Below are 26,566 nucleotides of genomic sequence, written 5' to 3' on the forward strand. Positions count from 1 at the left end.
ATAATGGTCATTAATGACCTAGCTGTCAATGTATTTATATCAATGTGGGGGGCGGGGGGCGCTGTTGGCCTCTCTAATTATGTTGGTGGTTGTATGTTATGGGCTAACACCAATTATCTTGGAATGTCGGTCGGAAACATTAACGCTGCATTAACATGGGCGACATGATTAAGAATACTAATAGGCCGTGGCTGGATATGTGGGCTATGTACTGACGTCAGGTGAGACACGCGGAGGGCGGCCATTGTGCATTTTATGTCTTTATTTTCCATGATATTATTGTTCTTCATCATTAGTATTGCCGTGTGACTTTAGTACATGAGCGTCATGAGACAAATAAAGTTGGTTGCCTACAAATGCCCATAAAAGTAGATGTATAGAATACCCTCTATACTGCAGCCAAAATCAGATTTCGGGGTGCTGAGAAAGGGCAAAATATGCCCCAATATTGTGCCTGTGAACAAAACATTGCCCCATACTAGGTCTGCGAATAAAATATGGGATACTATGCCTGCGAATACATAATATGCCCCACATCGTACCCCTAAAAAATATGCCCCACTATGTACTTAAGAATAGAAAATGCCCCACATTGTGCCACTGAATTAATAAAGTAGTTCCCAAAATTTAAAAAAATACCCTACAATGCCCCTAAATGAAAATATGCCCCCACATCATACTCCTGAAAAATTTGCCCCCACATTGTACTCCTAAAAAATATGCCCCACATTGTACTCTTAAAAAATATGCCCCACATTGTAATCCTAAAAAATATGCCCCACATTGTACTAAAAAAATGTGCCCCATGTTGTACCCCTAAAAAATATGCCCCACATTGTACTAAAAAAATATACCCCACATTGTACCCCTAAAAAAATATACCCCCCATTTTGCATGTAAATAGAAAATTCTTCATACTGCACAACATGATATGAATATGTCCCACAGTGTACCCCTAAAAAAGTCCCATAATGTGCCCCTGAATAAATAATATAATCCACATTGTGACCCAAATAAAAAATTTGCTCCATAATGACCCTGAATGAAAATATGCCCCATTTTGTGCCCCTATAAAAATATGCTCTACACTATGCCTGTGAATAAAAATTACCGTACACTACATCATTTAATAAAAACACGTCCTATCTTGACCCCTAATAAATATATACGGACACTGGCACCAGACGTGGAAAGGAGAAGGAACAGGCACTGTATCGTGGTATTAGGTTTGTTCCCAATGTATCTTAGGACACAAAATGTGTTCTGTGTCACACAATGAATTCTGCGACATTCATTTAGTTATCACAGAATTGATGTTTGCAGTCACAACATTTTTTTTTGTATATACAGAATTCATTTTTGTGCGCACAAAAATGTAACAATTTACTTTTCATAGAAGGCACAAAAATCATTTTCAGATGTTGTTTATTTTGTATGCACAGAATTCATTTTGTGCCACAAACTTGTATTTCACAAAATGTCAATCATAAATATCGAACGTAATTCATGTTTGTGTACACGGAATCCATTTGTTCCCGTTGTGAATAGGAATCAGAATGCTCAGAATCATTTTTTGTAATAGATAATTTTGTGTGGTCACAAAGAATTTGATTTTGTAACAGAATTTTTTTGTAAGACAGATACAAAATTGATTCTCTAAGGACAAAATGTTCCTTTTGTGCACACAAGTGATTGTGTAAGTACGAAAAAAATTTTGTATTTTCTGTATATAGAATGTATTTTGTCTTAGTGTAATATATTTTGTGATTAGAATATAGTTTGTTGTTGTGAAAAAACGGTGCCCGATACATGTTTTTGCTCCTCAAGTCAATGGGCATTGACTATAATGTGCAACTAGAGATGAGCGAGTAGTACTCGATCGAGTAGGTACTCGATCGAATACTACGGTATTTGAAATACTCGTACTCGATCGCGTACCACTCGCTGTTCGAATGTAAAAGTTCGATGCAGAACCAGCATTGATTGGCTGAATGCTATACAGTCGGCCAATCAACGCTGGTTCTTCTCCTACCTTTAGAAGTCTTCTCCGTGCAGCTTCCCCGCGGCGTCTTCCGGCTCTTCATTCACTCTGCCAGGCATCGGGCCTGGGCAGAGCCGACTGCGCATGTCTGCTTGTAGTGCGGGCATGCGCAGTCGGCTCTGCCCAGGCCCGATGCCTGGCAGAGTGAATTCAGAGCCGGAAGATGCCGAGGGGAAGCTGCACGGAGAAGACTTCTCGGAGGATCCAGCCCGACCGTCACTCGTGGACCTGGTAAGTATAATTTGATCAAACGTTGCCTACCCCTGAAACGAGCATTTCCCCCCATAGACTATAATAGGGTTCGATATTCAATTCGAGTAGTTGAATATTGAGGGGCTACTCGAAACGAATATCGAACCTCGAACATTTTACTGTTCACTCATCTCTTTGTGCAACCTATGTTGGAGTCAAAAGCCGCGTCTGAGACCCTCATAACATGGTGAGTTTACAAAAAGTTAAGTCTGAAGCATTATATGCATACTCCTAATTGAGAAATTTTGATTAAAAAAAATAATAATAAGGTCCATCTCCTTTTGGGCTCCAAAAAAATGATGTACGTGATTGGAAGAAAAAAGTTTTTTGGGCTCAAAAAATTGGAAGTAAAAATTAAGGTCCATCTCCTTCTGGGCTCTTATAAAATGTGATTGGAAAAAAAGTTCTATTACCTTCTGGACTCCAAAAATGTATGTGCTTGATTGGATGAAAAAAAATAAGGCCTATGTCCATCTGGGCTCTAAAAAATTTGTGATAGTATTATTATTATTGATAGTAAAACATGACTTTTTTTACATCAATGGGTTCCATTTTTCACGTGGAAAACAGAACCCATTGAAGTCAATGGGAGTCTTTTTTTTCAGGGCTGATTCTGACAGGGATTCCGCACCAGAATCACACCAAATTCCTCTGTGTGAATGGACCCTTATTTGTAACATCCCTTTAAGAGAATGATGTCCCTACAAGCCAATTTCCCACTTTCCTTAACCATAAAGCAGAACCCCAGATGTCCACATGATCCTTTTTTAGCTGTTTTTGTCAGTATAACAATCCTGAGGTATTGGAGAAATTCTTGGCGCGGTTTCCATAACCCCAAACTCCGGCTATTAATTGTTTGCTTGTTTCTTCCCATCAACATTGCACAAATATAAAATAATGAATTAATAATTCGCTGGTTTTTCATTCCTCTGTTCTGCGGAATTGCATCTGACATTGTACTTGTTCTGTGAGAATTAATTCTTGTACATTTGCGGCCTGAAGAAGGAAAAAACAAAAGTTTGATTGTGACCAGATGCATTTACTGTGCAGCTCCGTTCCTTCCCCCCCGTGCTTTTAGATATTAGGTTTTGGTATTTCAACCCTAAACTCTTTAGTTGCCGAATGGGCCTGAAAATATTCAGCAGAAATTTTTGAATAAAAATTCAGAATGGATGTCTCTGGTCCTAGATAGGGTTACGGAAACAGCGTGGGTCATTAGGTTACTATATTACTAAGGGCCACCATTGGTCAGTCTGACAAGTCTCTGGGGCGCTGGATGGACAGGCCTTGCGGGGTCACTGGAGAAGTGTCCGGTTTGTAAAGTTTTTTTTTTCAATGTGTGTGTAAAATAGTCCATCAAAAAACCCAAACGTGTCAGTAGACCGATTCACTCTCGTTCCTTAAAAAATGGCCGCGTGACAACCGATGCAAAATGTGAATGTCCATTTTTCACGAGCACATGAAAAACGGGCGTGTGGTGTGACTATGACGCTTCTATTTTTGAAAGCATTCTTACTTTGTAGCATTTTTTTTCTACACCTGCCTAACTTTTGCACAGTACTCTATATATAATCTCAAAAATTCCATGGTCCCATGATCCAAAAACTTTATGCTATAACTAGCAGGAGGACCCGGCTTTGCATGGGTTTATTTCATTTTTTGTTTGTGCAGTGGCCCTATAAGAAGTGTCCACTTTTGCACTTGTGTATTTTGTATGTCGTTTGTGTGTGTGTCTCTGCCTGCGCGTTATTGGCGTCGATGATCTGCCTATATTCAGTAAATTGCTGCCGTCGATGGTTTCCCTGCTACAGCATTTCGGCAACTCTTAAGCTGTCCTGCTGCTGAACTTGTTCCTCACACCGTGCCTGTGATTGTTCCGGCATCTCAGCAGCTCGCTGGAACTCCATATAATGAGTGTGTTGTTGGCACTGATGATCCGCCTGCTTCGGCGTTTCGGCAGCTGTTAAGCTGGCCTGCCACTGAACTCATTCATCGCGCTGTGCCCGTAATTATTCCGGCATCTCAGCAGCTCACTGGGGCAGCATATGATGAGCGTGTTGTTGGCGCTGATGATCCCCCTCAGCTCTGCTTGAGGAGAACTCTGTGACTTCTGGCTTTCTTCATAGCGGTCGTTTCAGAATTTTGCAACAAATTAGATTTTCTTTTTCCGGGCATGTTTAAAAGTAGCAAAATGCCAATTTGGATTAAAGGTGTTTGCTCATGTCAGTTTGTCAGCACTGCCTGGAGTAGATCAGATAATACGCAAATGTGTGTACACACTGAGGGTCAGTGTGTGTTTATATAGAGAGATAACAGATCTGGGACCAGAGATAAGCTGCTGCAGGAGCAGTGTAATATAGTATGTGAACATAAATTCATAACAGTCGTGAAGCCATGTCATTTACCAGAATAAAAAGTAGCCTATGTTTTAATCGAGGTTACAATCTATCTGTGTGCCAAACTTTCACATTTATAATATTAGTAGGATAGGATTAGTAGGATATAATATTAGTAGGATAGGATATTAGTAGGAAGGATGGGATAGCTGACCATCCAGTGGTCCAATCCATCGGCCCCCAAACCCCTACACATGTTGGATATATATACCACTTCTATCCCTTTAAATTGAGTTATTTTAATTCACTGTTGTTTTATGCACTCTGTACTCGGGGCTTTGTTCTGACCTCCACACTCCCACATTTAATAGCTTTCTAATAGACCTGTTTATTGAGGCCACAACACTCAACGACTCGAGCCAAGGACATTTTTAACATTTGCATGAGAAACAGCAACCCCTGCTGCTCCAGGTCACCGTCTAAGGGGAAAAAAAGGAAAAAAAAATTTTTTCAAAAAGTTGAGCACTATATATATATATAGATATGAATGTATGCAGCGCAGATTAATTGCTCTTGTAAGTAATTCACCGCCGTTGGCAAGAAGCCTTAAACACAGCGAGAGAGAGGACCCATGTTTGTGCCTCTGTTACTAATTTATTTTCGGCCAAGAACAATATATAATTTTTTTTTTTTTTTTGGGATAAACATTATAAAGGAATGTGCTGGAGCGGAGGGCTTTGTGCGCTGTTATATATTATGCAGCTCTCCAAACAATTTTAAGTTCCGTTGGCATCCTGTCAAACAGAAGGCAAAGCAACAATAGCAAAATCCCATTAAAGTTGAGAAAGTTCCTTCCTGAGGTGAACACAAGTCAAAAATAGTCGTCTTGGCTCACTTTTCAATCTGGCATTGGGGAATAATAATACATGTTCTCTTAATGGAAATTATCTAATTTCATCCAAATGCAGTTCCAGAGAGAGCTAAGTTGACGCACAAGCAGTCAATATAACAACATTCTTCCGCGAGAGCTAAACAATAGGCCTTTGGCGGAACGGCCATTAATAACGTCAAACGAGGAAAAAACAGAAGGTGTAAAAATAGGCATTTAGAGATTGAACACAGTCCTCGATTCTTCATACACCGCCGGCCCGCAGAATTTTTTTGGCTGCTTTGGGAATAAATGCCTTAAGCACTTCATCAGCTGACTGCGTGCAAAGTGAAAAGAGAGAATGGAGAAATGGGCCTTTATATTAAAACAAATAAAAAAAAATAAAAAAAAAATCCACAAATTTCCATCTGGTACTGTTGTATGTGCTACATAAGTACACAGGCATCTCTTCTATAAAGCACGCCAGTGGTGTGAGCCGCACGCCTGCTGCTGAGGTGTGCAGCACTGGCAATCCTGGATTTTTTTAAAGAAAATATTTTTTTTTATTTGCATGAATTTGTATTTTATTTTTTGGAATTTTTTTATTCAATTAGATTTTTAATTTGTATTTTACCTTTTGGAATTTTTTTATTCAATTAGATTTTGCATTTGTATTTTATTTTTTTAGTATTTTTAATTTAATTAGATTTTAGAATTTTTTTTTTTTTTTAGAATTTTTATTATTGAATTATATTTTCAATATGTATTTTATTTTTTAGTAATGTTTTTTTGTTTAATCAGATTTTTTTAATTTGCATTTTTATTTTTAGTATTTTTTTATTTAATTAGATTTTTTAATTTGTATTTTATTTTTTAGATTTTTATATTTAATTAAATTTTTGAATTTGTATTTTTTTTAGAATTTTTTTAATTAGAATTTTGAATTTGTCTTTTATTTTTTGAGAACTGTTTTTATTTAATTAGATTTTAGAATTTGTATTTTATTTTTTAGAAATTATTTATTAGATTTTTGAATTTGTGTTTAAATTTTTTGAATGTGTTTATTTAATTAGATTTTAGAATTTGTATTTTATTTTTTAGAAAAATTTTTATTAATTAGATTTTTTTTTTTTTTTTTAAAAATAGAAGCCGTTCCTGGACATTTGGTATTTGGTTTAGTTAAAACATCATCTTTATTAGATCATGTTAAAAAAAAAAAAAAAAAAAAATGGGTAAGGGCTTTGTCACATCTGCGCCCGGTCTCCATTCTACAGGTTTCCGTTTCCTGCACAAAACAGAGGCAGGAGATGGAAACCTGCCGGACTCTTTCATAGCCATTCATTTGAATGGGTTTGAAAGATGTCCGGCCGTGAGTGGCGGTGAGCGTTTTATGCTCTCCACCGCGAAACCGTTTTTTTAAAATCGGACACAGAGTCGGACATGCAGTACTCTGTGTCCGATTTTAAAAAACCGGTTTCGCGGCGGAGAGCATAAAACGCTCACTGGCGCTCAAGGCCGGACCTGGTCTGACAGGTTTCCGTCTTCTGCATGCAGAAGACGGAAACCACAGAACGGACACCTGAACACTAGCGTAAACCGGATCTCATTCCACTATGGAATGGGCGAAGGACGCCATACCTGGTTTTTATCATGACCTAATACGGCATGGCATCTTGAAAGGCATCATTTACTTCCCTTAGTGAGTCCAGGCCGTAGGACTTGTTGAACCCCATATACAGGCCCATGATAATGCGCAGAAGTATATATGGGGCCAGTATATATGGTTTTTTGGGCTGGATCTTGACGCAGAATCCGCCTCAGAATCCGGCTCAAAAAACCGCCTCCCATTGAATTCAATGGGTACCTTTTTCAGAGAGTTTGGTTTGCGGCGCGACACTCCCTCCCAATTAGGCCCATTTACTTGGACCTAATCCAGAGCGGAATGCTGGACTGGATGCCAACGCTCTGTATGCACTGTGCCGGCATCCAGTCGCGGATGGCCGTTTTTCGGACTGATTCTGAGGCAGCCTCCGCCCCAAAATCTGGTCCACAAAACCCCATGTGAACCCGGCCTTAAGGTGATGTTTTAGTTGGACCAAATACCACATGCGCTGAAGCTACTTCTATTTTTGGATTTCGTCTGTCCATCAGTCCGGCACTTTCATTATATACCTGGACAGTAAGTGCCATATTGAGGATTAAGAATTGATGAGCTGGGCCGACTTCTTTTTTTAATACTTTTTGTATTTTAAGTTAATGTGTATATTTATATATATGTTTTTTTTATTTAATTTGTAAATTTTTCATTTTTTAATTTTAATTTGTGCATTTATTTTTGTATTTAATTTGTGTTAATTTGAAATGTTTGAGTAAAAAAAGTTATAAAATTTGACGCCAATTTCAATCCACACCGCAGTCAGGCACAAAAACAGGTGGAAAACGATAAGTTACCGTAAAATATAATACATCCTATTACATTTTATATGTAATTTGGCAAAAAAATAAAAATAAAAAAATCTGGATGAGGTGTATTTTTAAAATGTTTTTGTGAATTTTTTAAGTTTCACCGAAAATGTAGAAATATGGGTCATTTGTGTATTTTTTTTTAATAAAAGATTATTCATATTTATTTTATTTACTTTTTTTTATTTCATCTGTGAATTTTTTTTCCTTTTTCAGTGAGGTTTTTTTTTTTCCCTTCTAAACTTTTAATTGGATTAATTGGATTTAATTGGATAAAGGCCGAGGTGTGAACAAGGGTGGAGTTTGCCAGGCTGAAACCTCCCCCTTGTGACCTCAATCCTCTAAGCTCATTTCTTCAGCTCTTCATACAGATGGGTCAGAAGATAAGATGTGCTCCATCGGACTCCTTAAGTACAGCCTCCATGTGTACAAATTATATTGAGTAACAAAGCAATACATCCTGGACAACCCCTTTAACAATCACATCTCTGGTGGCCTAGAGCAGTAAGGAGGTTAAAGGGTGTCTGTTGGGTCCAAAATGCCTCCAAAACCAATAATAGTGTCATGTAGGGGCCTTTAATAGGAGCAGAAACATACTGCTAAAGCAACGCAGAGATAATCATCTTCTAATGGATGTGCAAATGACCCTATAAGTGCACCAGGGGCGGAGTCTGATTTACCAGATTTCCCTACAGACAGTCGTGAAGGCTCCGACTCTCCTCTGGAATCTGTATCCATTGTTTCCCCTTTAGCTATGATTGAAATTTCAGCCTTTGCCTGCATCACAACTGTCTATAGGCAAATCTGGTAAATCAGGCCCCGCCTCTGGAGCACTTGCAGGCTGATTTACATATCTTTATATAGATCTGATATATAGATCTGCATTGCTTCACTGGTTTGTGGCCAAACAGGTATGTTTCTGCTCCTATTCAAACCCCCTACACTGCACTATTATTGGTGTGAGAGGCATTTTGGATCTGAACCTCCCAGGTGGTCTAGGGTGGTAAAGGGCTTCTTGCAAACAACTCTGGTAGTTTAGGGTAGTGTAAGGGTTAATTCCTATCTACCACACCTCATTGACAGGTGCCCTGTGTTTCTTTCACATGACCATATCCTTTAACCCATTCTCAAATTCCATTGTAATAGTATGGGGGATGTCAATTATTTAAATATAGTGGTTATTTTGTGGACTATCGCCAAACCCCAGAACAAGATCCGGGGCCGGCAATCCGATACCATGACAATGGGGAGCCTATTGATGGCTCCCAGGCTTGACTGGCACTAACTTCTACTACAGGCTTCTCTATGTAGTCTGTAATAGCAATGCTGGGAATTCGCATTTGGGTTCAAGACTCCTCAGGGGCGTGGTCTAATATTGACATACAAAAATCAAGAGGTGAACCACCGTTTTTTGTTGTTTTGATTCTATTAAAAATGTAAATAAAAAGTGATGAAAGCAAAAGCCATTCCCCAAAATAATATCACAAAAAAGTACATCTGCCCCCCCCCCCCATGACTTCTTATGCCTCCCCATACATGGAAATATAACAAAATGACTGGTGTCAGAATATGGTGACTAGAAGAATTTTAATTTTTGGGGGGGAATGTTTAGAATTTTTTTTTAAAGGTGTTAAAATGTAAAAAACCCCACCCCTCTATAATTTGCTACGCCCTTCCCCTATAAGCCACACCCCTTCTAAGTCATCCCTCCTGGGCCTACTCCAGGAAGCGTTGTTGGGTAGGTGATTATGATTTCTTATACTTTTTCCAACCCTCCACCTCGGCATATGGTCTTCCTTACTCGATATTCGTAGTGTCTGCCGACTCTCCTGATGACGTCATCAGCCCCAGGTCACCAGCCAATTACAGGACTCGGTAGTCACGTGGAGAGCATTGACTTCATATGTTCAGCTCAATGTAATGATACAGCAGAGAGTGTCAAGAGGTGACTTTTAGGATACAAAAAAAGTTAAGTTTTTTCAGCTCACCCCTCTCAATGTCCTTAAGTCCTGTGTCGGTGTGCGCGGAAGCTGGTGGACTCATCCGGCTGTAAGATATCCAAATATAGAAAGAAGATCCAGCACTTCCCGACGTCTTAAAAACTTCCAATCTTTATTTTCAATACATTAAAATTGAAACATGGCAACCATCATAGGGTGAAAAAAATATATGGCTACGCGTTTCGGGACACGTCTGGTCCCTTCCTCATGGCATACCATGACTTTTAGGATACTCCTTAAATGTCTGATACGTGAGGGTCTCACCTGCAGGACCTACACCTAGCTCATCAATGGTGATGTCCCAACTCATGTCTTGTGGCGAGGGGGCTGCGCATGTACAGCTTTCTCCATTGACTTCTATGGGAAGTCCAAAAATAGTCAAGGCGCATGGCTCGTCCCATAGACATGAAAGGAGCCATTGCTCTACTCACTCACCCCAGCCACAAAACAGGGTTGTGTCAAGATGAGAACACCCCTTTAATCTAGTGGGGTATCAGGATCTCCTTATTTTAACCAGAGCAGAAATCTGTCTCTTGCTCTGGAGGACCCAACATATAACGTGAAACAGTGGAAACCATGTAATGCTTAAAGGGAATGTAGTGGCCTATTTGCTATCTCTGTTTTTTTAAAAAAGTACTAAATCCTGCAATTTTCACTCTGACTGCTAAACCTAATAACGTCACTTTCCAATTTGTAGCAATCACTTTATATACATCACAAACAGGATTATGTTAGAAGATAACACCTCTATAGATAACACCACTGAGCCATCATTATATCACAACATCATTAACTCCTTCCTGCCCAGAACATGGCTAGAAAACTCTCCCATAGACCTCAATGAGTCGGCTCTAGACTATTGCTGCTTATGGCCATGACGGTGCTGTAGAGCAGATCACTTACCTCGGGGTTCCTCCACAATTTAGAGCTTTTTATGAGGTCTCAGCATCAAATGATGCCGTGTTTGGAAGTCTTCTAAAAAAAAGGAATATAAAGTAGACAATCCCTTTAAGTAAGTGTACAAGGAAATCAATAATGCAAAAGCCCATCAAGGGGACTGCTACAGACCTAACCCATAGGGGGCCCTATAAGGACCACATACAGTCCAGTCCATGCTGTACCTCACCTGCTCACCAGTGCAACCTTCCTGCACATCCCATTAGCACATCAGCCTCTAGATGGCGCCAGAGTACAATGTATCCTCATAGTGCACAGGTGGAGTCCAGAGCCTGGCAGACTCCTCTCATGTCTCCTTGTGCTGCAGCCTCTACTGACCTCACTGCACTACTTATTATATATCTGCTGACCTCATTGCACTACATATTATATATCTGATGACCTCACTGCATTACTTATTATGTATCTGCTGACCTTATTACACTACTTATTATATATCTGCTGACTTCACTGCATTACTTATATATATGCTGACCTTATTACACTACTTATCATATATCTTCTGACCTATGAGTATATCTTGGCTTGCTGAGATCTGTGGTTCTATTATATATGCAGTAGTGCATACACCATGTGTAGTCTGATAAATTATGTAGGTCATATATACACCCATAATTCTATAATGGTGTGCTATATACACTGCTCTGTGACATTATAGTAATAATACAGAGGATATCACTGGTAATATAATGCAAGAGATTGTTGTATATTGCATAGGAATATATAGGAACTTTGCTGCTGTAGTATCATACGGACTTTATATACTGTACATACATAACATATACATATATGCTATGTAGACATTGCAGTATATACGTACAACAACTCTAGATATAGACTATAATGAAATGTATACACATAGCTTTATACGATATAATACACACACACACATACACGTGTATATCTATATCTATCTATCTATCTATCTATCTATCTATCTATCTATCTATCTATCTATATATATAAATATAATTACCATACCATGCTGCTACATATTACATTCTCACTATCACTCTCATCTCTCGCAGACAGCGATTATTATTATGATCCTCAGATATTTCTACATGAGATTGTGCTGAGCCGGGTAAATGATGGGGAAGTGAAGAATAACTGCTGGGAAATACTCATGTCATAGACACTTTATGGTCAGAGGAAGAAAGCTGAACAAGGCAGAAATGTAATGTATAGAAAAAGCAAACAGATAGATAGATAGATAGATAGATAGATAGATAGATAGATATGAGATAGAGTAGATAGATAGATAGATAGGAGATAGATAGATAGATAGATAGATAGATAGATAGATAGATAGATAGATAGATAGGAGATATCTATCTATCTATCTATCTATCTCCTATCTATCTATCTATCTATCTATCTATCTATCTATCTCCTATCTATCTATCTATCTATCTATCTATCTATCTATCTCCTATCTATCTATCTATCTATCTATCTCCTATCTATCTATCTATCTATCTATCTATCTATCTATCTATCTATCTATCAATCTATCTATCTAGTATATATCTATTTTTCTCATACCTCTCACCAACATCTATTTATATATCATCTAATCTCATATATATATATATATATATATATATATATATATATATACATATATACTGTCTTTTCACTTCTATTATCACTTTTTTCTTTAATCTTTGTCACATTTTCCTCTCTGTAATCTTCCTCTTTTACTTCTATAATTAGAAAACAGATTCAGCCAATATTCCATTTATGTCTCCTAATTATTGATGAGGTAAAGAACTCCAGACAATATTATGTACCATACTATAATATACTGCAACATAATATACTATAATGTACCAGTCTATAATATATTATACTATGACACTATATTCTATAATATGCTACACCACACTATACTGTAATATTATGTACTATAAACAATACGATTTACCTTTATATATCCTATTATAACTCAATGTACTGCAATATACCACAGACCGATATATTACTGTACATTATAATATACTAAACTTAAAAATAATATATTAAAATACGCTATAACATAATATTATAATATATATTATACTATAGTACAATGCACTTCAATATAATATAATGTAAAATAATATCATATACTAAACTATAACATAATATAATAAGCACTTTATAATATAGTATAACATACTATAAGATAACATAACATAATAAACACATTGCAATATAATGTAATATAATATAGCATGCTATAGTACAACATAACAATATGATAAATGTTATATAAGATACAATTCAATAAGTTAATATAATCAAATATAATATAGTGTAATATAATATATTAGATCATAGAATAATATAATATAGTATATCATACAATAATATAATATAATGTAATATAATATATTTTATAATAGAATAATATAATATAACGTAAAATAATATAGTATACCATACAAGAATATAATATAATGTAATATAAGATATCATACAATAATATAATGTAATATAATATAATATATCATACAATAATATAATATAATGTAATATAATAAAGTAGACAATAATATAACACAATACAATACAATTCCATTTAATACAATGAATCTATTCCATGCAGGAGGAGCAGGTACAGGGGTCTAAGAAGTGAAATCGTGTCCTGTCTTCACCTTGGTCTGTCATCATCTTCTTCTTCTTCAGCCTCATTCACATGGCCATAAAGTGGAGATTAAAGCCGCGGCCGGTGCATGGAGCCGCTTTCCTCCGGCGCTATTTTTGGCGCAGCACAGGACGGATCTGCGTCACTAGCGCAAGTTGCTGATGAAGATAAAGCTGCTAGATAGTGGAGGAGGAAAGGCCGGGAGTTATTAGATGGGGGAGCCGGAAGAAATAATCAGCCTGCTGCTCCTTAATATAACGCCCGGCGCTAAGAATAGCAGCAGGAAAATCCTGGAGGAGCAAAACAGGATGAGCCGGGAGAGGAGGCCATTGTTACCGGCTGGAGAGAGACAGGAGGGGGCGAAGAGCAGCCCAGAGCTGGGGCAAGTGCGGCCGACTACAGGGAACCCGACTACAAGCAAACTAGAGAATAGCTGGATTATATATAGTCTAATAAGGCAGATGGAAAATAGATGGAAGGATAGAAACTTAACAATTCTGGTTATTAGTCGTAAGATAGATACATATGAGGTAGATAAATAGATACTACAGATAAATATGAGGTCGGTAGATAGATAGATAGATAGATAGATAGATAGATAGATAGATAGATAGATAGATAGGAGATAGATAGATAGATAGATAGATAGGAGATAGATAGATAGATAGATAGATATATCATTAGATGGACAATTGCAATTACAATGGAAAATTAGATAGATAAATTAGCATGAAATTCCTGATAATTAGACATTAGATAGATAATTAGATGGATAAATAGATATAACATTCCTGATAATTATACATACTAGATAATTCGATTGATAGATATACATGAAATTCCTGATTATTAGACATATGTCAGATGAATAATTAGATTCAGAGATAAATAGATATAAGATAGATAATTGGATGAATAGATAGATATGAGATAGATAATTCGATAGATAGGTAGATAGATAGATAGATAGGAGATAGATAGATAGATAGATAGATAGATAGATAGATAGATAGATAGATTACATAAAGCAGTTCTTTTCATACAGAGATAAAGCTGACTTCTGGTCCTTTCTTCATTCTTGGATCTTCTCGCCACTAGTGAATATAAGATATATGTAATATTATATTATATTAATGATGTCAAGGTTATTCTTAGTATGAAGAGGACAAATAAATCAGTATTTAGGACACATAATTCTATAATGGCTCAGGAGTGACGTCATTAAATAAATTACTGTAAATATTGCCGGAATATAGGAGCAGATATATATAATCTATAGTGGTATCCCCTCTAATACTATAGTAACATAATATATAACATATATTATAATGTATATCCTCTGCACATATATATGATCTACAGTGTTATCCCGTCTAATAGTATAATAACATAACATATAATATATAGTCTATCCCCTGCACATATATATATATTCCATAGTGTTCTCCCTTCTAGTACTATAATAACATATAATATTTAGTATACCCCCTGCAGATATTTGTATCCTATAGTGTTATCCTCTCTAATATTATAATCCCATAACCTATACTATATAGTTGTATCTTCTGCAGATATTTGTATCCATCACGAGCTGATACTTTGTAGCCGTTCAGGCCTCTTTAGTGTTTTGGAACTTTACATTCTGTGACTGGAGCTGAAGAGCCCGCTGATTGGCTGCTGGTGGGAAAATGGGCGGGGATTAGAGGATTAGCTGTCCCATAGAAAATGCTGTGTGGTGGGCGTGGCCGTAGAAAGGGAGAGGCGGCGTTTATTGGCTGGGCGGGCGGCCAATCAGAGAGGAGGGGGAGATCTCTTGTACTCTGCAGAGTTCCAAAGTTTCAGCCAAACTTTTTGCAGCTTTGCCTGAGCTGTGTCCTGTGCCTGCACCTCAGCCTCACCCAGGACTGCTGGGGACAATCCGACTACAGGGGAGCAACCCGACTACAGGGGGACAACCCGACTACTGGGGTGCCTATCCTCATTATCCAGGAGTTATCAGTCCACCATAAATCCTCCACATCGAGGGACAGAAAGTGGGGAGATCTGCACAGCTTAGGACTACTGTGGCCCTATTTGGGAAATCGGGGGCCCAATCCGGAGTACCCAGGGATCTCCACAATACAGAGAAGAGTGCAAGCTCCTGAGCCCAGGCTGGAAGATGTATGCCACTGGGCTGGCTCCCTTCTATGCAGCTTCTCATTTCAACCTGTGGTCTGCCTATTGCTCTGGGGGTGCAGGAGGGGGAGGGGGCGCTGGATTCCCCCCACTAGACCCCGGGAAGAAGCCCTCCTTCTGCATCGCTGACATCCTGCATGTTGGGGATCCTGACAGCCCCCCTAGTGTCCACCTGGGCATCATCCACCCTGCCCAGTACCAGCAGGCAGGGTCACCCCTCAGGCCCACCCCAGTCACCCCAGACTCTGCTGCTGCCTTCCACCACAGGCTGTCCCCCCTGTCCCCCTACCAGGCTCACAGATCTATGGGCAGCAACCCCAGGATCCAGCATGGCGGCTCCCAGCCTGCCCCCTCCAGCAAAGACCTCAAATTCGGGATTGATCGGATCCTGTCCACAGAGTTTGATCCAAAGGTGAAAGAAGGAAACACATTGCGAGGTGACTACAAGATGCTATACAGTGACGTCACATGTAGCAGAGCTGAATATGTTATGTGTATTGTCCTGTCTAGAAAACTCAGGGCATTAATATATGCAAATCATATTCATAGAGGTTGTGTCTGTATATTACATGTATACGTTATATACTGGTAGTACATATAGCAGGTGACAGCTATGGTCAGATACTCTGTACTTCATACATACCAAATTATCTATCTATCTATCTATCTATCTATCTATCTATCTATCTATCTATCTATCTCCTGTTTCTCTCTCTCTCTCTCTCTCTCTCTCTCTCTCTCTCTCTCTCTCTCTCATATAATTCTATCTATCTAATCACTTGTCTATCTCCTATCTATCTATCTATCGATCGATCTATCTATCTATCTATCTATCTATCTATCTATCTATCGATCGATCGATCTATCTATCTATCTATCTATCTATCTATCTATCTATCTATCTATCTATCTATCTATCTATCTATCTAGCACCACCTGTATGTCCTCAGACTATGACATTCATCCCCTGTAGATGTAGCAGAGCTGAGTTTGATATTATATGACAGTTCTTCTACTTCACTGCACACAACTGGATCTATACCAAAGTGAACACTGCTACATCTGTGCAAACCAAGTGATCGTATTATATCGAAAACGTCTCAGGGTAGATCTGTGTGTGAATAAAGTCATATATAGATGCTTATAGGTACAAATGTAAATATATTAGGGATAGATCTATGTAAAGTAAGTCTATTATTTATATATAGCAATTATTCTACACTAGACTTTATAATTCTGTGCTATAATATACGATACTATACTATATAATACTACAATATACTGCTCTGTACCATAGTGTACTGTAATATAATCAATTAAACGTGCTACACTATGCTATAACATTATATACTGTATTATATCATAGTAGACCATTGTGTACTCTTCCAACTGAACTAAACTATATTATACGAAATGATACAGTACTAAAGCTATAGACTAATCTATACTGTACTATTATATACTATAGTAAGCTATATTATACTATACTATACAAGGGTGTACCATACTATATTATACTGACAATAAAAACTAGAATAGAGTAATATTATACTGTACTATACATGTTATACTATAATACACACATCAGTCACTTTTTTTTACATATAATATTCATCCTCTAGTATCTAACATTATCTTTCTATCTATTTATATATCGATGTATTATTTATGTTATCTATCTCTCTCTCTCATATCTATCATCTATTTCAAATCTATTTTATCTGTCTATTTAATATTTTCCTTTCTATATCTATTATCTATTCCATATGCTATTATGTCTATATTTCTATCTATCTATCTATCTATCTATCTATCTATCTATCTATCTATCTATCTATCTATCTATCTATCTATCTATCATTTATATATCTACTTAGAACTGTTGGGTCATAAGAATATAGAAATAGTTATTATTTATAGACAAATATTATAATAATAATAATAATAATAATAATAATAATAATAATAATTATTATTATTATAATTATAATAATAATTGTACAGATGAATAAATATTATAGAAAACATTATGGGCTAACCCTGCAGTGTTTGAGGAGCTGGAATAAATGATTCTACTATCTAATATTATTTATAATACTAGTAATATAATATCAAAAATAATAATACTAACTATTCGTACTGTGGAAGATCATTTTCCCCAAAATTATATATATATGTATATGTGTGTGTCTGTGTGTATTTGAGGAGATCATTCTTGGTTCAAGTACAGAATATAACCAGATATAAAAGTAAGATGGAGATTTTAGTAATACATTGTCATATAATTTGCGGCTGTAACTGGTGGGCATCGGATAAAGAGGTGCAGCAGCATCTGCGGCTCTGATCTCTCCCGGGATTTCTGACGATATCTACGTTTTTCAGTCCATGTTGGAATCCCAGAGAGAGAGATGAAGATCAGAGAATTCTTATAGTGGTGACATCTCTGAGGTTACAAAGTAGCGGAATCTCCTCCATTATACAGCACAGCCTGAGCCTGAGCAGTGACTATAGGGAGGACGTCTGCAATATACAACAGACATGACTCGGAATTGTTACTATATTATTATTATTATTATTATTATTATTATTATTTATTAATATTATATTCATTTTGTTCCGTTTTAGATAATTCGTTTTAGTTTTTACTATTATAATAAAACAAATAATATTAGAAAATGTAATTTAGGATAAAATATTATAGGAAATTATATTTATATGGTTCTCTGTGAAACAAAAAAAGGATATGAACGCTAAAGTAATAATAATAATAATAATAATAATAATAATAATAATAATAATACATTTCGCACAAGTTATTTTCCTTTTCCCTCTGGCTTCCTTGGGGATATATATATATATATATATATATATATATATATATATATAATAGTAATAGTAATAATAAATATAATATATAATGGTAACAATGTATAGAGATTCACTTCAGAATTAATTCGGATTTGTTCTGTTTTTTTTTTTACACACAGAGATAGAAGGCTGGGGGAGGTGAGAGCTCAAAATTGTTATATCTATAAGGGGGAGCAGTGGTTGTATACTGGACATGTTATATCTATAAGGGGGAGCAGTGGTTGTATACTGGACATGTTATATCTATAAGGGGGTGCAGTGGTTGTATACTGGAGATGTTGTATCTACAAGAGGGGCAGTGGTTGTATACTGGACATGTTATATCTATAAGGGGGTGCAGTGGTTGTATACTGGACATGTTATATCTATAAGGGGGTGCAGTGGTTGTATACTGGAGATGTTGTATCTACAAGAGGGGCAGTAGTTGTATACTGGACATGTTATATCTATAAGGGGGTGCAGTGGTTGTATACTGGACATGTTATATCTATAAGGGGGTGCAGTGGTTGTATACTGGAGATGTTGTATCTACAAGAGGGGCAGTGGTTGTATACTGGACATGTTATATCTACAAGAGGGGCAGTGGTTGTATACTGGACATGTTATATCTATAAGGGGGTGCAGTGGTTGTATACTGGACATGTTATATCTATAAGGGGGTGCAGTGGTTGTATACTGGAGATGTTGTATCTACAAGAGGGGCAGTGGTTGTATACTGGACATGTTATATCTACAAGAGGGGCAGTGGTTGTATACTGGACATGTTATATCTATAAGGGGGTGCAGTGGTTGTATACTGGACATGTTATATCTATAAGGGGGTGCAGTGGTTGTATACTGGACATGTTATATCTATAAGGGGGTGCAGTGGTTGTATACTGGACATGTTATATCTACAAGAGGGGCAGTGGTTGTATACTGGACATGTTATATCTATAAGGGGGTCAGGTTTAGGTGATGCAGTGATTGTATAATGGACATGTTACTTATACAGCATATTGGGGTAAGGGGGGAGAGTATTATACTGAGAAGCTGTTACAGGTAAGGGTCCAATGTGGCTCAGCAGATCGACACAAAATATATATATGTATGTGTGTGTTAAGGTGGCTCATTGGTGACATATAAAGTTTACTATATATGTGACTGTTGTGTAAGGGATGTAGAGATACATAGAAGATACACAGAACATGTTACATATATGTCTAGGGGGCTTTTTAGCTCCATACATTATATATATATATATATATATATATATATATATATATATATATATATATCTAGATAGAAACATTGATGTCTTACTTCTATCTATCTATCTATCTATCTATCTATCTATCTATCTATCTATCTATCTACATAACAGTTTTTAGGAGCACTTAGTGGTGAGAATAGAGCACATATATGTTGTAGTTTAGTCTGAGGGAAGTTCAGTGGCTTTATGTATCTGGAGAGCTAGAACTCTTGTACTGATCAGTCGATCTATCTATAATTTATCTTTGAATTAAAGTATCTATTCTCTATCTGGGTTTGTAGTTACACACAGAATATGCTATAGATATGTGAGTGTAATGGGTATAGAGGGGTTCATATAGATCCCCTATATAATTTGATATATATGAGTTTTGGGGAGTCTTAATGTTACATACAGAATCTACTATCTAATATATGTATATAGGCTTATAATGTTTTGATGAAGTTACATTTTTACACATATCCAGATATATAGATATCTTACACATAGTTATCTCTATTGATATGTTAACTATCTATCCAATTATCTATCTATCTATCTATCTATCTATCTATCTATCTATCCATTTTCATGTTGTCTATTTCTATATAGCTTTTGTTTTTAGGAGGGTTACATACAGTCTTTACTACATATATGCGGTTATTTGAGTCTGGGGGAAGTTCACTGTTTAAATACATCTTGTATATTCTAATTATCTATCTATCTATCTATCTATCTATCTATCAATCTATCTATCTCCTATCTATCTATCTATCTATCTATCTATCTATCTATCTATCTATCTATCTATCTATCTCTATACATATGTTACCTATATGTGAGTAATGAGTCTGGGGGTTCTGGGTCCAGCCTATAACAGAGCTCTGTCCTTTCTGACCACAGATCTGACCTCACTAATCAGCTCAGGCCGCCAGTCAGGGGTCCATGCCCCCCACATGCAGGCCACAGCCGGGCAGTTCTTCGCCTCCTTAGAGCCCCTCACAGAGGCCACCTCCATCCTGGGGCAGCTAAACCCCTCCCAGAGGAGCTCAGTGCAGCAGCAGTTCCAGGACACCTTCCCAGGTACTACTCTCCCTATTATCATTAGTAGTAGTCATAGACATTACTGGTTAACCCTTTATACCCCGACCTCAGACACCCTGTCAGGTCCTTCACAGCCTGGAGCTTTATTGACTTAGAGCCTGTTACATTGTATCTATTATTACACTCAGGCCTGATTTAGTAACATATATTAATTAACCCTTTAACAACATCCCAGCCTCCCCCTCCCAGCCTGTATCTATATAGTTATCGTAGTTGAGAACATAAAGTATCTAGAAGAGTCTCTATAAGGTGGCATTTCCCGCACTCCCTGGCCCAGATTTTAATATTATAATTTTTTTTTGTTTTTATATATATTATGTATTTTCTATATGTGCTGACTGATACTCTTATATTATTTACTGATGGTACTATATATGATATTCCATAATATTAGGATGCGTATTAGTAGATCAGTTCAGGACATTGTATTATATTACTTGTCATGTCATTGGCTTTACCTCCAGCCTACAGAGGCTAGGCTCTAGGATGGGGTCTCTTCATTGATGTGTCCTGTCCTCCTCTCAGGTCCCTATGCAGTGCTCACCAAGGACACCATGCCCCAAACCTACAAGAGGAAAAGGTCCTGGTCCAGAGCTGTCTTCTCTAATCTACAGAGGAAAGGTCTGGAGAAGAGGTTTGAGGTGCAAAAGTATGTGACCAAACCTGACCGGAAACAGCTGGCAGCCATGCTGGGACTGACTGATGCCCAGGTAAGAAGGGACACTATCTATCTATCTATCTATCTATCTATCTATCTATCTATCTCCTATCTATCTATCTATCTATCTATCTATCCATCTATCTCATGTCTATCTATCTATCTATCTATCTATCTATCTCCTATCTATCTATCTATCTATCTATCTATCTATCTATCTATCCATCCATCTATCTCATATCTATCTATCTATCTATCTATCTATCTATCTATCTATCTATCTATCTATCTATCAATCTATCTATCTATCTATCTATCTATCTATCTATCTATCTATCTCTCTCTCCTATCTATCTATCTATCTCCTATCTATCTATCTATCTATCTATCTATCTATCTATCTATCCATCCATCTATCTCATGTCTATCTATCTATCTATCTATCTATCTATCTATCTCTCTCTCTCCTATCTATCTATCTATCTATCTATCCATCTATCTATCTCATATCTATCTATCTACAGTTTTTTTTATTTACTTCTTTCTAGCCATCTGTTTATTTTATGATTATCTTATTATCTATCTGTCTATTGTCTTTTACATTTTACTATCTATCTCTCCACTTTTTTTTTAGCTAACTTTCTGTTCATCTGTTTATTTATCTGACTACTTTATGATTATTTATCTATCCAATCATTCATCATCTATAATCTTTATCTATCTATCTATCTATCTATCTATCTATCTATCTATCTATCTATCTATCTATCTATCTATCTATCATCTTTATCTATCTATCTATCTATCTATCTATCTATCTATCTATCTATCTATCTATCTATCTATCTATCTATCTATCTATCATCTATCTATAACTATCTATCTATCTATCTATCTATCTATCTATCTATCTATCTATAACTATCTATCTTCTATCTATCTATCTATCTATCTATCTATCTATCTATCTATCTATGTATTATCTATCTATAACTATCTATCTATCTATCTATCTATCTATCTATCTATCTATCTATAACTATCTATCTATCTATCTATCTATCTATCTATCTCATATCTATCTATCTATCTATCTATCTATCTATCTATCATCTTTATCTATCTATCATCTTTATCTATCTATCTATCTATCTATCTATCTATCTATCATCTTTATCTATCTATCATCTTTATCTATCTATCTATCTATCTATCTATCTATCTATCTATCTCCTATCTATCTATCTCCTATCTATCTATCTATCTATCTATCTATCTATCTATCATCTATCTATCTATCTATCTATCTATCTATCTATCTATCTATCCACCCATCTCTCTCCTGTGTAATATTTCAGTGGTAATGACTTGTATATTGGGTTAATGAGTCAGATACAGTTACAGATATAGGGAAATGTCTGTTATATGGAAATAGAAGTTTCTCTGTATTTTCTATTGTGAAATTCTCTATTGAGGGGAAGTGAAATCAGGTTTTTGTTGTTTGTAAACGGATTGATGAGGAGGATGAGAAGGATGAGGAGGGATGAGCAGATCTTGTGGTCGCTGTGAAGCAACTTTATGGTTTAGGCACAAAACGAATTGAAAGTCTCAGAAGCTGAAAATCCTTCTTCTTGCTCAATGTAGAGACAATGTGATGGGAAACCATAATAGAGGAGCAGAAAGGGGAACCAGCAGCCCCCTCCCAAACCAGAAAATAGACTACAAGGCACTTCTGCTTTCTTTATACTTGTTCTCTTACTCAGAAAGCTGACCCCAATATTACTAGAGGGAGGATAGCATTATAAGAGGTGACTTATAACTGTAGGGTGAACCCTATATAAGAGGTGACCTATTCCTGTAGGGTGAACCCTGTATAAGAGGTGACCTATACCTGTAGGGTGAACCCTGTATAAGAGGTGACCTATACCTGTAGGGTGAACCCTGTATAAGAGGTGACCTATACCTGTAGGGTGAACCCTGTATAAGAGGTGACCTATACCTGTAGGGTGAACCCTGTATAAGAGGTGACCTATATCTGTAGGGTGAATCCTGTATAAGAGGTGACCTATACCTGTAGGGTGAACCCTGTATAAGAGGTGACTTATAACTGTAGGGTGAACCCTATATAAGAGGTGACTTATAACTGTAGGGTGAACCCTATATAAGAGGTGACCTATTCCTGTAGGGTGAACCCTGTATAAGAGGTGACCTATACCTGTAGGGTGAACCCTGTATAAGAGGTGACCTATACCTGTAGGGTGAACCCTGTATAAGAGGTGACCTATTCCTGTAGGGTGAACCCTGTATAAGAGGTGACCTATTCCTGTAGGGTGAACCCTGTATAAGAGGTGACCTATTCCTGTAGGATGAACCCTGTATAAGAGGTGACCTATTCCTGTAGGGTGAACCCTGTATAAAGGGTGACCTATACCTGTAGGGTGTACCTTGTATAAGAGGTGACCCGAACCCTGTATAAGAGGTGATCGTATACCTGTAGTGTGAACCCTGTATAAGAGGTGACCCTACTTTGTAGAGTGTGCTCTATTATAGTGGTGACCCCTCCATTTCTGGAAATGGGGGGGGCAAACAAGGGGAAAATAAATTATCAACCCATGATAGGTTCACTATCCCTGCAAGGGTCCCCCATTTTTAAAAAGTGATGGAAGGTGACCCTATTTTGTGACATCATATTAACCCCATACATGCAGCCAAAGGCCGCTTTAACCCCTTCTTGCTCCTCCTTCTGCTATTATCTCATCCTCCCTTTAGCCGGGTATTGGCCCCTTTTGGGTTGAGTTTATCTTATTTTGGGCAGATTGTAGATCTTATCATGAGACTGGACAGTTTGCCTGATGTAAAGCTCCTGCTGTCTCTGAATCCTTAGTGAGGATGCTTGGAGTTGGAGTTCTTGTGTGCAAAGCATTCTGATTGACTTTAAAGCACTGCTCTATAGAACATGTATTCACACCTTTCGTTTTTGCTGATATTTTGGAAGCGTTTTTATGAAAAAGCATAGATAAATGATGCAAGACAGATGAATACACTTGTAGGATGTGATGTTCATGGCCTATTGGTTGTCCTTGTGGTTTCAGGTGAAGGTCTGGTTCCAGAACAGGCGCATGAAATGGAGACATTCAAAAGAGGCGCAAGCACAAAAGGATAAAGAGAAGGAGGACAGTGAGAAGTGTGAAGCCCCCTGTGCGGGAGAAGTGGACATAGACAGGAGCAACAGTCCCTACAGATCTGATGCGGACAGTGATTCCAGTGACTCTGAGATGTTGGACATGATGCCCAGTGATACTGAAAGGACTGAGGGGGGCAGCACTGAGCCCCAGCAAACCAGTGTCATCAGGTCCTCCTCTACCACTGACCTCTCCACACAGCAGGCTGCCCCTTGTCCAGAGACCCCCCAACCCACAGAGCCCCTCTCTGCAATAATCTAGAGGACTAATAATGGGACATTGAGTGACAGACTGCTCCATAGGATGATGGTCCTTCTCACCTCTGCAGGGGACACACTGTGAAGATGTATGGGCTGGATCATCAGTGACCATCACTGGGGACAGTGACATCAGCTCTGGCTATACAATGTCTGCACCCCTCCCCCCTGCCTACAGTGCAACCAGTGACTGCACTTACAGTACCCTGGAAAGGCCTTAGACAGTCCCATCTGACCCCTTAGTGACCCCTCCAGCCACTGCACTAAGTATCAGGAAGCAATTGTACACGTGCGAATTTCCGAATTTACCAAATTGAGCAATGTTTTGAAGTTGACAACAATTTTTATTCTTCATTTTAAGTATTCACAAATATTATAATCACCCTCCAGGCGCCGAGACCCCAAAGTAGCCAGCAGTTCTCAGTACATGTCACATTAGTGAATGGGCGCAGATTGAGAGGAATTTTTATTACGAATGTTGATGAGTTGTTGAGTAAAGTAAATGGAGGGTAAAGAAAAACAATATCTGGTGAGAGAAACGCAACGAATCAGGACGAAAAACGGCGAATCAGGCAAAATTCGGTCATTTTTAGGGAAATTCGGCAAATTGGGGAAACCAAATCAGTCTACCTTCTTTTATAGCCTACAGTATAAATATAGTAGAGGCTGGGTAGTGAGAATATGAATCCGTATTTTAGTCTCCAATGTTCTATGTGCCGCATACGGTTCCGCAATGGAAAGTTCGCCGAGTTTTACCTGATTTCCTCAACATGGTACTTATATAATTCATAGTAAAGACTGACTTGAAAATAAAGTCTGTAAAACTATTGGGATTGACTTTGCACTTGTGGAACTATTATTCCTAGCTGTTCCCAATAACATCCAGGCGGTAGAACATGCTGGGACTTGTAGTTCCACCTCCAATTCGTAACAGCCACTGTCACTGATTTGCCTAATGGAGGGTCCAGGATGTAGGGAGAGAATTTCGTCGTCGTCTTCTTCTCTGTATGGGTACAGTCGGCCGATGTCCCTGCTGAGTGCCCCAGTGTGTTCTTATGTCAGATGCCTCCTACAAAATGTGAAGCTTCCCCTGCCCGTGTCCTTGTCATCATCATCATCATCATCATCATCCTCAGCCTTCACCTGCACTGATACCAAATACTGTAAATAAAAGATTTATTATGGTTTTCGATCAAGTGACTAAATTCTTTAGAACGAAACAAGGAGCAAAAATATATAAATATAAATATATATATTACAAATACAATCTATCTATCTATCTATCTATCTATCTATCTATCTATCTATCTATCTATCTATCGATATATAGCTATGGACATTGAACCCCCGGGCTCCATACCTACATATATCTATTTATCTATGTAACCACTAAACCCCTCTAAAAACAAATGTTATGTATATCGATCGATAGATATGGGATAGATAGATAGATAGATAGATAGATAGATAGATAGATAGATAGATAGATAGATAGATATGAGATAGATAATATAACAATGTTAGACAATATACAATGATAGAGGA

At 37.4% G+C, this 26,566-nt stretch overlaps 2 protein-coding genes across 3 annotated transcripts in view; both read left to right on the forward strand.

Annotated features, from left to right (window-relative positions):
• C3H1orf115 (chromosome 3 C1orf115 homolog) overlaps positions 1–26,566 on the forward strand; it is a 280,537-nt gene that overhangs the window by 63,543 nt on the left and 190,428 nt on the right. The window lies entirely within an intron of this gene.
• HLX (H2.0 like homeobox) lies at positions 15,409–26,180 on the forward strand. Of its 2 annotated transcripts, XM_075267162.1 has the most exons (4): positions 15,409–16,158; positions 20,724–20,903; positions 21,450–21,634; positions 24,675–26,180. In XM_075267162.1, exons 1-4 carry the CDS (start codon positions 15,705–15,707, stop codon positions 25,023–25,025), a joined length of 1,170 nt encoding a protein of 389 aa, XP_075123263.1. In that variant the 5' UTR covers positions 15,409–15,704; the 3' UTR covers positions 25,026–26,180. The 2 variants fall into 2 exon arrangements, with proteins under 2 accessions (XP_075123263.1, XP_075123264.1); XM_075267163.1 differs by lacking the exon at positions 20,724–20,903.

Source organism: Leptodactylus fuscus, chromosome 3 (genome assembly GCF_031893055.1).
Source record: "Leptodactylus fuscus isolate aLepFus1 chromosome 3, aLepFus1.hap2, whole genome shotgun sequence".
Lineage (NCBI taxonomy): Eukaryota > Metazoa > Chordata > Amphibia > Anura > Leptodactylidae > Leptodactylus > Leptodactylus fuscus.

Bases quoted from the DNA above. Each gene is read 5' to 3' on its own strand.
- HLX (XM_075267162.1), top strand. From the start codon at position 15,705: ATGTATGCCACTGGGCTGGCTCCCTTCTATGCAGCTTCTCATTTCAAC. The intron at 16,159-20,723 runs GTGACTACAAGA...TTCTGACCACAG, and splicing joins AGAAGGAAACACATTGCGAG to ATCTGACCTCACTAATCAGC. The intron at 20,904-21,449 runs GTACTACTCTCC...TCCTCCTCTCAG, and splicing joins GTTCCAGGACACCTTCCCAG to GTCCCTATGCAGTGCTCACC.